The following is a 15,575-nucleotide window of genomic DNA, read 5'->3' as shown; positions in this document are numbered from 1 at the left end:
GGTGAGAGCTCCGGAGGTGACATAGCCGAGATATACATGTGCTGATTGTGCTCCATTTGTATGAAGATACCAATTCCCGCCGAAGCCGAGTCATTGTTTTGCTCCAGTTTCCACACCACATCATAGAAAATGGTGCCGCCTTGGGGACCTGAGGGAAGTTTTTTTTTTACGGGGAAATAGAGATCTATTACTCAACTTGCATAGCAAGATCACTGGCAACAATGTTTGTTACACAACTGGGGGCAGAGTCCACCCAATGAATGTAGACGCAGCTGACTTAACACCAACCTTTGCAAGCTCATGAGCTGCAGAGTTGCACGCACGACGGCAAAAGGAGAAACTAAAATTTTGAAACGCAGCAGCACAAATCTTCCTTGCCTCCATCGTCGATGGCCATAAGGCGGACCGATCCAGCTCCTCACTTCCCAGATTTGAGCAGTCTGATTCAAAAATGACCTTTCTTGCGCCCAGGACAGCAGCACCCTTCACAGCGGCGATGCAGGCCAGAGTCTCAGCGTGCAGGGGATCCCGGAGATGACTCAGCCTCCCAGCCCCTGCTGCAACAAACTCCCCCCGGTGATTGCGGATTATAAAACCCCAGCCACCAGTGCCTGTAGCCTCATGAAAGGCTCCATCAAAGTTCACCTTCATGAAGTCCTCCTTCGGCTTCTCCCATATAGAGGGAAGTTGAAACATGGTTCCAGATTGATGGAGCTGTGGCGACCTGACTACTCTATTACGATAATGATCATTGTGTGGGCTTCGGTCTTCAAGCTTCGAGCCCTGCATAATGGCATTTGAAACATGGTAGGCTGTGAGTGCTTCCTGTTCATTCCTTGCTTTCCACAAACACCAAAGGAAAGTGTACAGACTAGTAAGATCTATTTGGGGATGACCCAAAAAGAGCAAGACCTGTATCATTTGAGGAACAGTATGGTGTAATGCAGCAAGAGATTCAGTTCGAATTTACCAAGGATGACAATACCAAGCAGCTTTAGAAAATGGGCAGGGAAAGAATAGACGCATTTCATCTTCTACACAGCCACGCCTAGCACAGTTTGGTTAACATGTTCGGAGAATCTACTTGCACGTTTACCTGTAGGTATTGCCTTGCGAACGAGTCTCCACACAAAAGTTTGTACTTGAGGCGCCATGGAAGTAACCTGCCAAACCTGATTGAGAAGTGATACTATCTGTGGAGGAAGAACCTTAGGCTGTTGATTCGCAGGAAAAGTGAGATTGTTGAAACAGTGTTTGTAGGCGCTCTTGGATGTACATTCACCTGTAGGGGTTAGTTTCCACACCAAAGTGTCTTACCCATCTGAATATTCAATGGGGGTTTGGAGAATGGCATTGGCCGGGGGGGGGGGGGGGGGGCTAAGTCTACATTCCATGCCTTTTGATTTGGAGCCAAAAATCCTTAACAACAGCAGGATAAACAAAAGGCGGAGGTTGAATAATAAGACTATCATAAATGGAAACCTCAACTCTTAAATTTACCAATCTTCTCAACTAGATATATCTGTATTTACAGATACAAAAAAGGACCAAACATGGTCAGCAAATAGACTCAGGTCTCATCTTTTCTTGTATATATAAAAGGACGACGACCCCTTCTATCTACGCTAATTGGACAATCACATAGTACAATCTTAAATATGTAGTCATACAAGCAAATACAGGCTCAGCCTTATTGCCCAATTTGTATGATATATCTGTATTTACACATACAAAACGGGACCAAGCATGGCCAGCAAATAGACTCAGGTCTCATCTTTTCTTGTATATATAAAGGGACGATGTCCCCTTCTATCTACACTAATTGGACAATTACATAGTACAATCTTAAATATGTAGTCATACAAGCAAACACAGACCCAGCCTTATTGCCCAGTTTGTATTTACAAGGCGCCTAAAAAGAACCTATATGTGGGCCCAGATACTTTGAGGTGTTTTTACCTATCTTGTAATCTGAAGGAATAAATCTGAAACATACTTTCTCTATCCTCTGCTACACATTCCTTCCTGGAGCTTGTGCGGAGCAACCCCATCCATTTTCTTATTTCAAACTCACCATGGACGATCGAGAAGGCCATGGAACTACAAAAATTGTTTCCAATGCACAGACCCTATCTTGAGAATGGGCAGATTGTACTTGAGGCTTACACTTCATCAGAGCAGGTAGCTACGCACTTGCTCACACTGGAGAGCTTTCCTTTTAGCTCAGCACATACAAGATGTGTCAAGAGGAGCCCAGCAAGAAGAGCGGCTGCCATCAACATTGTGAAGACAGCGCTCCAGCTCTCTGTTGAGATGTATCCTGTCAGCAATGGCCCGATAGCGGCGCCAACCGACCCTGTCCCATCGATGATTGCTGTCACGGTAGCCAGTGCCCGGGAATTACCATTCAACGAGCTGTGAGTGCCAAGGTCAGCTGACACTGCGGTTGTGATCAGTGCATAAGGGCCATTGACAAACATGCCGGTGATGAACATGAGGCAAATGTTCCACGTCATGGACATGCTTCCATATGTGCGGTACAAGAAGAGGGCAGGTATCGCACAGTACATGAAGCTTGCAGCAGTGATTGCTCGTGCATTTAGGCGATCGGAGATGTGACCGGCAAGGACTCCTCCCAACACACCTCCAACGTCGAAGATTGTTGACAAGCTGCCAGCCATCGCATCAGAGAGGTACTCATTGCCAATAGCTGAAACAAGCGAATGCCTGTTAGGAATGAACACTTAATGCACGGTTCGGTTATAACAAAAAAAAGGAGGATCTCAATTGCTGCCGAAGCATCAAAGGAAACAATGTCAGCAGACTTGAAAGATGAATAAAAAGACTTACGTGTATGGCTGATGTAGAATGGTAGCCAATACAGGAAGGTGTACGCAACCAACTTGGAGAAGAAGAGGCAGAGAGCAAAAGGTGCAACTCCAGGAATCCTCCATGCTTCTAAAAATCCTATTGCCTTATGTTTCACTTCTTGGCCTGGTTCCAAAAGAGGCTCCTTGGCAGTATCCTTGTCTGAGTTTATCTCCCCATCATCAATCTCTATCTCCATTACCTCAGGACTAACTGGCAAGAAAAAGAAGACCACCAACCCAACAAGAGCCATGATAAAGCTGGGGATGGCAAATGACCAACCCCATCCATACCTAAGCAGAGCTGCAGCAAGCAGTGAACCAGATATGTTTCCAATAGAAGTGTGTGCATTCCATATACCCATAATCAATCCTCTCTTGCTCTTCCCGAACCAGTTCCCAACAACTGCAACGACCGAAGGCCACCCAGATGATTGAAATAAGCCTGAAATCATCTGAAAGACCAGGAAGTAGTAAAAGCTATGAATATTTAGCCAATATCCAGCACCAAAGAGGGCAGTGAATATGGCAGTCCCAATCATGCCAATTGTCAGAACGATCCTTAAGTCCATGCGGTCACCAAGATGCCCGGCAAAGAACATCCCAAGAGAATACACCGCAAGGAATGCCACATCTATCTCACCAAGCAAAGCGGAACCATCAGAGGTGTTAAATGGGTACCAGCCGACGTTGAGAGTGTTGCGTGTGTGCAATCGTCCCCACGCAGATCCCACCCTTGTCTGGGGATCGAGCTCACTCTTGACAATGCTTGTTATCTTCCGAGTCATATGGAAGCATGTGTATGCCAAGAACGTAAGGACCAAGACAAGCGTCTGGTAATTTCTTAATGCCTTGGCACCTCTGAATAACCGAAGGCCAGGAGGTTTCCTGCTCGTTGTCTCATGAGGCTGAGCCATGAGATGACAGGACCGTTGGTAACGTTTAAACTGCAGCTAGTGCCAGAGGCCAGAACAGAGGCAAACTTGCGGATACAATACAAGAATGAATCACCACCTGAAAGCATCAAAGGAGGATGTAAGACAATGGGCAAATGGAGTCTACTGAATTTTTGTAAGCTTGATAACTGAGGCTATGCATAGACACATCTCTTAATAGTTAGTAACATTCATAATCGATTTGTGGTTTAGTAAAAAAACTTCAAACTATTAATCCAAATGCAACTGTGTTGGTTACCACACAAATATGGGGAAATTTGATTCACCCAATGATCCAACTCATTTATGAAACATTAAGCCCACTAATCTTAGTGCAAATTTGAGCAATTTTGTTGGCACCCACCCAAACATGGGCAAAATTGACGCATCTAAAGATTCAAAGCATTTTGGGAAACGAATTGATCCACCTATTGGCTAGCCCCAGCTTAATGATGGCAAGTACTACAGGATCTGAAAGCAGACACAGTTGTTGCTCTTGTTCAGCATAATAACCAAGATCACGCCATCTGTGAGTTTGAGCATGCACATGGCACACAATTCTTATCTCCAACACCACAAATCAAAGCGAATTTCCACCAAGTAAAAATAAATATTTATTCACCCCTAGCCCTATTATTATCTAGTGCAAATGCGTGGCAACCATTCGACTTGGACTTGAGTTTATTAAGCAGGGCAGGTACAGCTATAGAGATTCCCAGGTAGATGCAGGTAAAAAGCAAGCCTGACCTCAACCTCCCTGAATAAAAGATTCAGAGTCTCCATCACAGTAACTAAACTATTCAATATTCCAAATCCAAAAGTTAGCACTATTCGAACTCTCCATCCACGGCTACAAGGCAGTATACTCAGCGGAACAAGGCACCTAATAAACCTCCTCAAATTAAGAAAAACAATAGGAGAGATTACCCTCCGTCTCTCTCTCCCCCATGAAAGTGAAACCTCGGACTAAATCCTCCCCAACTCCCAGCCCTGCACTGCGCCCAATCCAATCGAAACCTCCCCAAAAAACCCACCGCCAAACTAACAACCAAACGATCCGAGAGAAAACAGAGCTTACGGATTGGCCAAACTAAACAGGATCAGCAGGACCACGGAGATGAAGAAACAGGGATTCTCGACGAGAACGCACCTTCGCGGGGGCGCGAGAGTCCTCCGCCGACCTCCGACGACCCGGGGCAGGTTTGATTGGGGTTTAGCAGGAAATGCGCACGCGCAGGAGATGGCCGGGAAGGAAGGAAGAAGGGAGAAGGAAGGCGTTTCTTTCCCCTTGGAGCCTGCCTGGCTGCGTTTCCTGTTCTTTTCTCGGGAGTTTTGGGTGGTTCGTGTGGAGTCCGAGCGAGGAGGCTCGCTCGCATTTATTCAGATGGCAAGCCAAAGGTTCAAGGGTTATTTACGGTTTTGCCCTCGGACCATAATACCCTTTTTGGAGGTTTTTCTTTCTTTTTGTTGATTGATGAGTAGTAGTAGTAGTAGTAGGAACCACGAGGTTCCAATCAGAAAAGGAACTCCTTTTTTTGTTGTTGTTGGTTGTGGGTGCTCTTCAAGGAATTCCTCCTTTTTAGTTGGAGCACGTTTATGTATAGTACTATTATCAATTTCACTGAATCTTGGTGGTGTATTATACAAGTCCTTGAGCCACAACGCGTGGTCTCGTGGAGTTGACCCGCAATTCTTTAGCACGAGGGAAATACACAAGAACGAAATCAAAACCGAACGATCTTGTTTAGCACGGGGCAATCGATACAGAGATGATGAATATATCCAAAACTAGGGCTCTGCCTATGTGGAATCGCAGCAATATATGCACCGTATGTGTACGTTCATTCTACTCACGATGCCTCCAGAAGCTGGTATTCCGATTAGGACCCTACTTTGGTTGTCGTAACTCCAATCCAAACCCAGTGGATGTGAATACTCCTACAATGCTTTTCTTCTGATGGTGACGAAAGGTACGGCTCCAATTTCCAACTATCACACACATACACATACAAAGAAGACTGTTCCAATGTTCTGTAGCCCACTTTTGACTTCAGATTAGAAACGTTTTGAAAAATCTGTTTGAAACGATACACCAAACATGTTCGTGGCATACGCGGAAACCTGTGATGCAGGTTGCCCGTCTTTTTGTTCGCAAAAAAAAAAAAAAGGTTGCCCGTCTTTTGGGATGCATTTTCTGCTCCAAAATTGGAAGGAAAACAATGCTGTTATGGAGGAGTATACAATACGCGCCAGGGCTAGGAGGGTAGCTGCTGTAATTAGTGGACCAGAAGGAGGGCAAAGCGAGAATTAGTGGGCAGTCTGCTACGCATAGCCAGGCGGGCGATGGCGGCGTAGCTCTCCGAATATTCCATTCCCGCCAAGGGAATTATACCATTACGAGGGTGGCGTGAGGTGCGGAATTTCCTGCCTTGGCGCGCCGCGTCACGCGTGGGGACCATATGCCCGCTTCGGCTGCACCGGGGGCCACACGGAAGAACTACGGCCAACCGTTTCGCCTCGCCTCCTTTTAACCGGGCGGCTCCCAATTCGCAGAAATTGATCCCGACAATGGACGCCGACGGCCACAACCCACAAGGACGGACAGACTATTGGTTGTCGACTCTTCGCGCGTATCCCTCTCATCCATAAACTTCTGTTCCTATGATACCGAGAAGTAGCACTGGGGTGGAGATTTTTCATACCCACTGGCATGACTTGAGTGACCATGCATGATGGTTTGTACTCCGCGCAAACGTGCCACTAGCATCTCCATCGTGCCGCTCCAATTGCGTTTTATAGGTTTTTATTATAAGAGTCGCTACATGTTTGTAATCTTACATCATAGCGTTTCATAAGTCGACGGATGATTTTGAGCCTCATAGAATAGTTGATACTCCCGTGCCGTCCCCTAAGGGTAGGGCGCATCAGCGCTCCTCGCCAAGTTGGATTTTGATGGTGGGGTTGTTCTAGCATCCACACATCCTAAACTATACAACTATTCTCCACTTTTCCCCTCCCACCAGCCAGTCCATTCTTCGACTTGCCGCCCTGGGACCGCCCACCCAGGCACCCACCCTCATCGCCGCAGCTTTCAGCATACCTCCGAAAAGGAATGTGATGGTGCCGGTGAAGCCACGCAAGGCCCCACTTAATTAAGGAGAAGCCGGCGACAACAATAGATGAGGAGTGGCATGCTGACCGCAATCGGCACACGTTCCTGACGATGAACCTCAAGAGACATCGCAAGGTCATCGAGGCCAACCAGGCCGCCGCGGCGCAGGTCAGCCTCAACCTCGAGGCACGCATGCCGAAGGCTGCTACTATGTCGCCACCAGACGCAATCAAGGGAGCACCACCACCGGTTTTTCGAGGAACGTGCCCCGTCGTCGCCAGCGTTTTCAATGAGTCATCGCCGCTCTCATAGATTTGTTTCGACTCCCACCCTATAGGTGAGAGAAAGGCCGCCAATCCACACACCACCTTCTCGCCCGTCACGACATCACATCGTGAGGGCTTCCACCTGGACCTAAACCACTCCGTCGACAATGGATCGGAGTCGACTGCTTTGCCCGGGGATCTAGGAGTGGCTGCAGGCACGTGACCGACGACATCGGCCTATCCCGCAGCCTCTTCGGCAGTGATGGAAGCATCGCCCACCATGTGTTCGACACTACGTCTGGCGCAGTACAATGACAAGGAGGTATGAGTTTACCACCATATCATTGTGCCCATGCATAGTTCAATGAATGGGCGACAAAGCCTATTGCATTTGATTGTGTGCATAAGTCATTTGCGCCGAGATCTTGAGCGACATGATCCATGGTGGCCGGCAAGCTAAGCCCATCCTCGGTGAGGGCGAAGAGGAAAAAGAGGGTGACGAGGCGGACGAGCAACAAGATACTGACGTGGTTGACGCCGACACATGCGCCACTACCAAGAACAAAAAGAAGATGGTTGGCACACATGGTCCAAAGTGGAAGTCGTTGTAGGACGAGTGTCTAGTCAAGGCGTGGAAGGTGGTGAGCCTTGAATCCATCATTGCGCAAACCAAACCGTTGACAAGTACTACAAAAGAATCTTACACCAATTCAACGAGAGGAACCAATTTGGAGAGCATGTCGTGATTCACATGATCAACAACGAGCTGACCATGGAACTAGGAGGCATACTCATGGAGGAAGGAGAGCCGCAAGACAATGGTCGACTACGTAAGTTGCTCTCTCATCTTGTGCAAATGTCAATTCGACATACTTTATATTGTGCATTGGTGGATGGCTTCTTCTTTGCTAGTTGTACAACACGCTCCCGTTGTACAAGGACAAGAACGACAACAAGGAGTTCAACTTCTTGTATTGCTTAAAGAAGCTCCGGGGATTCAAGAAACAAGATCACGTCTAGCTCACTCTCAACTATGGTAAAGTCGGCGTTGATGGACATGGACAACTCCCCTCCTGAGTTGCATCCACTGATCATCCAATCGGCAACAAGAAGGAAAAGGCCGAGAGTAATGGGGCATCAACATTGGCCGACATTGATGCATCCATTGAGAATATGATAGCTTATTTCTCCTCTGACATTAAAGGAAGGGATGAAAAGGATTGGCGCTATGTGGAAGGCCATGTTGGACAAATAAGATGTGGAACTTGGGCTCGATAGAGTAGGCGAAAGCTGCCAAGATCCATTGGCGAGGGCTAATACGCTGCAAACGTATCTATAATTTTTGATGTTTCATGCTTGTTTTACACCAATTCCTATATGTTTTGGTCACACTTCGTTGCACTTTTATACATATTTCAGCACTAACCTATTGACAAGATGCCACAGTGCCAGTTCCCTGTTTTCTGTTGTTTTGTATTTCAGAAAAGTTATACAGGAAATATTCTTGGAATTGGACGAAACAAAAGCCGAAGTCAATATTTTACCGTAACGAAGACAGAGTCCAGAGGGGAGACGAAGAGGAGGCACAGGGTGGCCAAACAATGCCTAGGCGTGGCCTGGCCCTGGCCCGCGCCTAGGGGTGGTCTGGGGCCACCAGGCCTCCACCGACCTCGCCCTTCCGCCTATATAAAGCTCCCGACGCAAAAACCCTAAATATACAAGCCTCCGCCCACGAAAAGTTCCGTAGCTCCGCCGCCGTCACAGACAAGATTCGGGGGACAGAAGTCTCTGTTCCGGCACCCTGCCGGGACGGGGAATTGCCCCCGGAGCCATCTCCATCGACTCCACCGCCATCTCCATCGCCGTTGCTGACTCCCATGATGAGGATTGAGTAGTTCTTCCCCGGGGCTGAGGGCTCTACCGGTAGCTATGTGGTCTATCTCTCTCTTCCATGGTGTGATCTTTATGTGATCATGAGCTTTGTAATCTAGATGTCGTTGTGCTATTCAAGTGGATTTTACTTATGTGATCTCCGGAGACTCCTTATCCCACGTGTGTAAAGGTCACGGTGTGTGCAACGTGTGGGTCTGTTAGGCTATATTTCACAGAATACTTGTTCACTGAATTATGATTTGAGTTGGATGTCTCTATGAAATTGTGGTGTGTTAGTACCTCCTATGAATGCTCAAAGTGATGGGGTGGGGTGTTCATTAGTACTTGGGAATACATTTTTAAGGTTTGATTTTGCAGCCATACGCGGTGAATTAGTGTTCGTTATCCAACCGGAGAGTAGTTCAGAGTAGCATAGTAAAGTGCTTATATTTATATTTCTTTATGATATCATTGTTGAGAGTGACCACTAGTGAAAGTATGATCCCTAGGCCTTATTTCCAAACATCGAATCACCGTTTATTTGCTATTTTTCTGCATGTTTACTTGCTGCCATATTTATTTCAGATCGTTATTACCACTCATATTCATCCATATCACTTGCATCTTACTATCTCTTCGCCGAACTAGTGCACCTATACATTTTACAAGTGTATTGGGTGTGTTGGGGACACAAGAGACTTCTTGTATCATAAGTGCAGGGTTGCTTGAGAGGGATATCTTTGACCTCTACCTCCCTGAGTTCGATAAACCTTGGGTGATCCACTTAAGGGAAACTTGCTGCTGTTCTACAAAACTCTGCACTTGGAGGCCCAACACTGTCTACAAGAATAGAAGCGTGCGTAGACATCAAGCTCTTTTCTGGCGCCGTTGCCGGGGAGGTAAGGTAAAAGGTACTCACATCCTTTGGCTACTAAATCTTTTAGTTGCTGGTGAGTGCTCGAAGTTATGTCCTTCTGCAATTACATCTTTTTGTTTCTTTTTTTATTTTCACTAGTTAGGCTTAATGGAAAACAACAACAAAAATAGAGAGCTTTATAGTATTTATCTTTAGTTAGGACATGAGGTGTTTGAAGAGAAAATTAAAAAACCTATGGAACTTCACTTGCATGCTGGTAGCAATGTTATTAGTATGAATTCTTTGAACACCATTATTGCTAATGATATGGAAAAGTCTAAGCTTGGAGAAGCTAGTTTTTATGAAAATGATCTTTTTAGTTCCCCAGCTTTTGAGGAGGAAATTTAATATGATGATACTATTCCTCCAATATATGATGATTACAACGATGAATATGATATTTTCAGTCCACCTACTGACATAGGCATCCCCAATGGGCCTGCCGAAGATGGTACCCGGGGTTTACTGAAGGCCCACGAACCGAAGTTTATGAAGCTCGGAAGCCTAGTTAAGAGATAGTTTGGAAAGATAGAGTTGTATTAGGAATAATGACTTGTAACTATTATGGGACGAACTCAAAGAGTCTCCCGATCTTTGTAACTTGTACATCACGAAACCCTCGGCTCCGCCTCCTATATAAGGGGGAGTCGAGGGAGAAAGAGAGGATCGATTCTTTGTCAACATAACCCTAGTTTTCTAGCAGTCGAGTACTTTTCCGACTGAACCCTCGAGATCTACTTGCCCTCTACTTCCCTGAAAACCCTAGTCTACAATCCGTAGGCATTGACAAGTCGATACCTTGTCAATTGGCGTCGTCTGTGGGGACTAGAGGCGACAAGGAGCTGATCTCGATGGCACGCTCAACATCGTCGACATCTTCGGTGGCAAGCAACGCGATGGACAGAGGTAAACAGATCGAAACTGATCTAGTCGATTTTGTTCCTCACCCGCCCTCCCGTGTGGATGCATATGCGTATCTGGAGGAGCCTATGGAGATGATGTTCGGGAGGTTCCACTTCCGCGTTGGAAAAGAGGGATCGCATCGTCTCGAGATTCCGGTTTCGTCGGGATCGTCGGTGGCCGACTCCGATTTCTTGGAATCGTCGTCATCGTTCGAGTTGGGCGCCGAGGAGATCTCATCACCACGCTTCGTCAAATCTGCGACAAGCGGGAAACTCATCAAGATCTTCGGCAGCATGTCCGTCGGGTCGTCTGCGGACTCCAATATAAGCAGCGACTCAGATAGCGCTGACAGCTTCGACTCCATCGACAAATCTACTTCTGTTCGGGAGGTCCTCACCGATCTATGCGACAGTGTCACCAACCCCGACGAAAATCAATCTCCAAAATATCATCAAGTCTATGTAATTGGAGAAACGAGTCGCCCACAGGAGGAAACATCAGAGGCTTTCGATGATTTGGGAAATCCATACATCAATCCCGTTGATTGATACGTCTCCGACGTATCGATAATTTCTTATGTTCCATGCCACATTATTGATGATATCTACATGTTTTATGCACACTTTATGTCATATTCGTGCATTTTCTGGAACTAACCTATTAACAAGATGCCGAAGTGCCAGTTCCTGTTTTCTGCTATTTTTGGTTTCAGAAATCCTAGTAACGAAATATTCTCGGAATTGGACGAAATCAACGCCCAGGTTCCTATTTTGCCCGGAAGCATCCAGAACACACGAGAACCGCCAGAGAGGGGGCACAGGGCCACCAAACCCTAGGCCGGCGCGGCCAAGGGGGGGCCCGCGCCCCCCTATAGTGTGGGCCCCCCAGAAGTCCACCGACATTGCCCTTCCGCCTATTTAAAGCCTCCATCGCGAAAACCCTGATACGTTCGACGAAACCCACAGAAACCTTCCAGAGCCGCCGCCATCGCGAAGCCAAGATCTGGGGGACAGGAGTCTCTGTTCCGGCACGCCGCCGGAACGGGGAAGTGCCCCCGGAAGGCTTCTCCATCGACACCGCTGCCATCTCCACCGCCATCTTCATCACCGCTGCTGCTCCCATGAGGAGGGAGTAGTTCTCCATCGAGGCTCGGGGCTGTACCGGTAGCTATGTGGTTCATCTCTCTCCTATGTACTTCAATACAATAATCTCATGAGCTGCTTTACATGATTGAGATTCATATGATGATGCTTGTAATCTAGATGTCGTTATGCTAGTCAAGTGAATTTTACTTATGTGATCTCCGGAGACTCCTTGTCCCACGTGTGTAAAGGTGACAGTGTGTGCACCGTGTGGGTCTCTTAGGCTATATTTCACAGAATACTTATTCACTGTTATGAATGGCATAGTGAAGTGCTTATTTATATCTCTTTATGATTGCAATGTGTTTTGTATCACAATTTATCTATGTGCTACTCTAGTGATGTTATTAAAGTAGTTTTATTCCTCCTGCACGGTGTAATGGTGACAGTGTGTGCATCCGTGTTAGTACTTGGCGTATGCTATGATTATGATCTCTTGTAGATTATGAAGTTAACTATTGCTATGATGGTATTGATGTGATCTATTCCTCCTACATAGTGTGAAGGTGACAGTGTGCATACTATGTTAGTACTTGGTTTAGTCGAATTGATCTTTCATGCACTCTAAGGTTATTTAAATATGAACATTGAATTGTGGAGCTTGTTAACTCCGGCATTGAGGGTTCGTGTAATCCTACGCAATGTGTTCATCATCCAACAAGAGTGTAGAGTATGCATTTATCTATTCTGTTATGTGATCAATGTTGAGAGTGTCCACTAGTGAAAGTCTGATCCCTAGGCCTTGTTCCTAAATATCGCTATCGCTGCTTGTTTCTTGTTTTTTTATGCGTTACTACTGCTGCATTACTACTTGCTTGTTTACTTGTCCCGGGGCAAAGCACTTTTCTGGTGTCGTTGCCACTGCTCATATATATTCATACCACCTGTATTTCACTATCTCTTCGCCGAACTAGTGCACCTATTAGGTGTGTTGGGGACACAAGAGACTTCTTGCTTTGTGGTTGCAGGGTTGCATGAGAGGGATATCTTTGACCTCTTCCTCCCTGAGTTCGATAAACCTTGGGTGATCCACTTAAGGGAAAACTTGCTGCCGTTCTACAAACCTCTGCTCTTGGAGGCCCAACACTGTCTACAGGAAAAGGAGGGGGGCGTAGACATCAAGCTATTTTCTGGCGCCGTTGCCGGGGAGGAAAGGTAAAAGGTACTCACACTCCGGATCTCGGCTACTAAGCTATTTTCCGGCGCCGTAAGTACTCGAAGCTATTTCCTTTAGATCCTGCAATTGCATCTTTTTGTTTCTTGTTTACACTAGTAAGGCATAATGGAAAACAACAAAAATATGAGAGATCTTTATGAACTTTATCTTGAATTAGGACATGATGTGTTTGAAGAGAGAATTAAAAAACCCATGGAACTTTATATGCATGCTAATGGGAATGTTATTGATATAAATGCTTTGAACACTATTGTTGCTAGTGCTATGGAAAATTCTAAGCTTGGGGAAGCTGGTTTTGATGAGCATGATCTTTTTAGTCCCCCAAGAATTGAGGAGGAAATTTACTTTGATGATACTTTGCCTCCTATTTATGATGATTATAATGATAGTAGCCTTTTGGTTCTACCTACTATGGAGGATAAATTTGATTATGATTACAATATGCCTCCTATATTTGATGATAGCTACTTTGTTGAATTTGCTCCCGCTATTACTAATAAAATTGATTATGCTTATGTGGGTAGTAATAATTTTATGCATGAGACTCATGATAAGAATGCTTTATGTGATAGTTATATTGTTGAGTTTGCTCATGATACTACTGAAAGTTATTATGAGAGAGGAAAATATGGTTGTAGAAATTTTCATGTTACTAAAATACCTCTCTATGTGCTGAAATTTTTGAAGCTACACTTGTTTTATCTTCCTATGCTTGTTACTTTGCTCTTCATGAACTTGTTTATTTACAAGATTCCTATGCATAGGAAGCATGTTAGACTTAAATGTGTTTTGAATTTGCCTCTTGATGCTCTCATTTGCTTCAAATACTATTTCTTGCGAGTGCATCATTAAAACTGCTGAGCCCATCTTAATGGCTATAAAGAAAAGAACTTCTTGGGAGATAACCCATGTGTTATTTTGCTACAGTACTTTGTTTTTATTTTGTGTCTTGGAAGTTGTTTACTACTGTAGCAACCTCTCCTTATCTTAGTTTAGTGTTTTGTTGTGCCAAGTAAAGTCTTTGATAGTAAAGTTCATACTAGATTTGGATTACTGCGCAGTTTCAGATTTCTTTGCTGTCACGAATCTGGGCAAAATTCTCTGTAGGTAACTCAGAAAATTATTCCAATTTACGTGAGTGATCCTCAGATATGTACGCAACTTTCATTCAATTTGGGCATTTTCATTTGAGCAAGTCTGGTGCCATTTTAAAATTCGTCTTTACGAACTGTTCTGTTTTGACAGATTCTGCCTTTTATTTCGTATTGCCTCTTTTGCTATGTTGGATGAATTTCTTTGATCCATTAATGTCCAGTAGCTTTATGCAATGTCCAGAAGTGTTAAAAATGATTATGTCACCTCTGAACATGTTAATTTTTATTGTGCACTAACCCTCTAATGAGTTGTTCTAAGTTTGGTGTGGAGGAAGTTTTCAAGGATCAAGAGAGGAGTATGATGCAACATGATCAAGGAGAGTGAAAGCTCTAAGCTTGGGGATGCCCCGGGGGTTCACCCCTGCATATATCAAGAAGACTCAAGCATCTAAGCTTGGGGATGCCCAAGGCATCCCCTTCTTCATCGACAACATTATCAGGTTCCTCCCCTGAAACTATATTTTTATTCCATCACATCTTATGTGCTTTGCTTGGAGCGTCGGTTTGTTTTTGTTTTTTTGTTTTGTTTGAATAAAATGGATCCTAGCATTCACTTTGTGGGAGAGAGACACGCTCCGCTGTAGCATATGGACAAGTATGTCCTTAGTTTCTACTCATAGTATTCATGGCGAAGTTTCTTCTTCGTTAAATTGTTATATGGTTGGAATTGGAAAATGATACATGTAGTAATTGCTATAATGTCTTGGATAATGTGATACTTGACAATTGTTGTGCTCATGTTTAAGCTCTTGCATCATATGCTTTGCACCCATTAATGAAGAAATACATAGAGCATGCTAAAATTTGGTTTGCATATTTGGTCTCTCTAAAGTCTAGATAATATCTAGTATTGAGTTTTGAACAACAAGGAAGACGGTGTAGATTCTTATAATGTTTACAATATGTCTTTTATGTGAGTTTTGCTGCACCTGTTCATCCTTGTGTTTGTTTCAAATAGCCTTGCTAGCCTAAACCTTGTATCGAGAGGGATTACTTCTCATGCATCCAAAATACTTGAGCCAACCACTATGCCATTTGTGTCCATCATACCTACCTACTACATGGTATTTCTCCGCCATTCCAAAGTAAATTGCTTGAGTGCTACCTTTAAAATTCCATCATTTACCTTTGCAATATATAGCTCATGGGACAAATAGCTTAAAAACTATTGTGGTATTGAATATGTACTTATGCACTTTATCTCTTATTAAGTTGCTTGTTGTGCGATAAC

The 15,575-nt window shown here is 44.9% G+C and overlaps 1 protein-coding gene across 1 annotated transcript; it reads right to left on the bottom strand.

The window, feature by feature from the left end:
* Positions 1-1,661: 1,661 nt before the first annotated feature.
* LOC127314844 (putative glycerol-3-phosphate transporter 1) lies at positions 1,662-5,162 on the bottom strand. The gene is made up of 3 exons (XM_051345373.1): positions 4,953-5,162; positions 2,851-3,881; positions 1,662-2,710 (listed from the first exon to the last, which is right to left on the bottom strand). Exons 2-3 carry the CDS (start codon positions 3,782-3,784, stop codon positions 2,163-2,165), a joined length of 1,482 nt encoding a protein of 493 aa, XP_051201333.1. The 5' UTR covers positions 3,785-3,881; positions 4,953-5,162; the 3' UTR covers positions 1,662-2,162.
* Positions 5,163-15,575: the final 10,413 nt, after the last annotated feature.

The sequence above is a fragment of the Lolium perenne genome, chromosome 7 (assembly GCF_019359855.2).
Source record: "Lolium perenne isolate Kyuss_39 chromosome 7, Kyuss_2.0, whole genome shotgun sequence".
NCBI classification, from domain to species: Eukaryota; Viridiplantae; Streptophyta; class Magnoliopsida; order Poales; family Poaceae; genus Lolium; species Lolium perenne.
The sequence above is the reverse complement of the archived record's forward strand: the minus strand, read 5'-3'. Positions and strand labels throughout refer to the sequence as shown.

Excerpts from the sequence above, each read along its gene's own strand:
- LOC127314844 (XM_051345373.1), bottom strand. The coding sequence starts at position 3,784 with ATGGCTCAGCCTCATGAGACAACGAGCAGGAAACCTCCTGGCCTTCGG. Across the intron at positions 2,711-2,850 it reads ATTCTACATCAGCCATACAC|CTATTGGCAATGAGTACCTC; the intron begins GTAAGTCTTTTT and ends CGCTTGTTTCAG.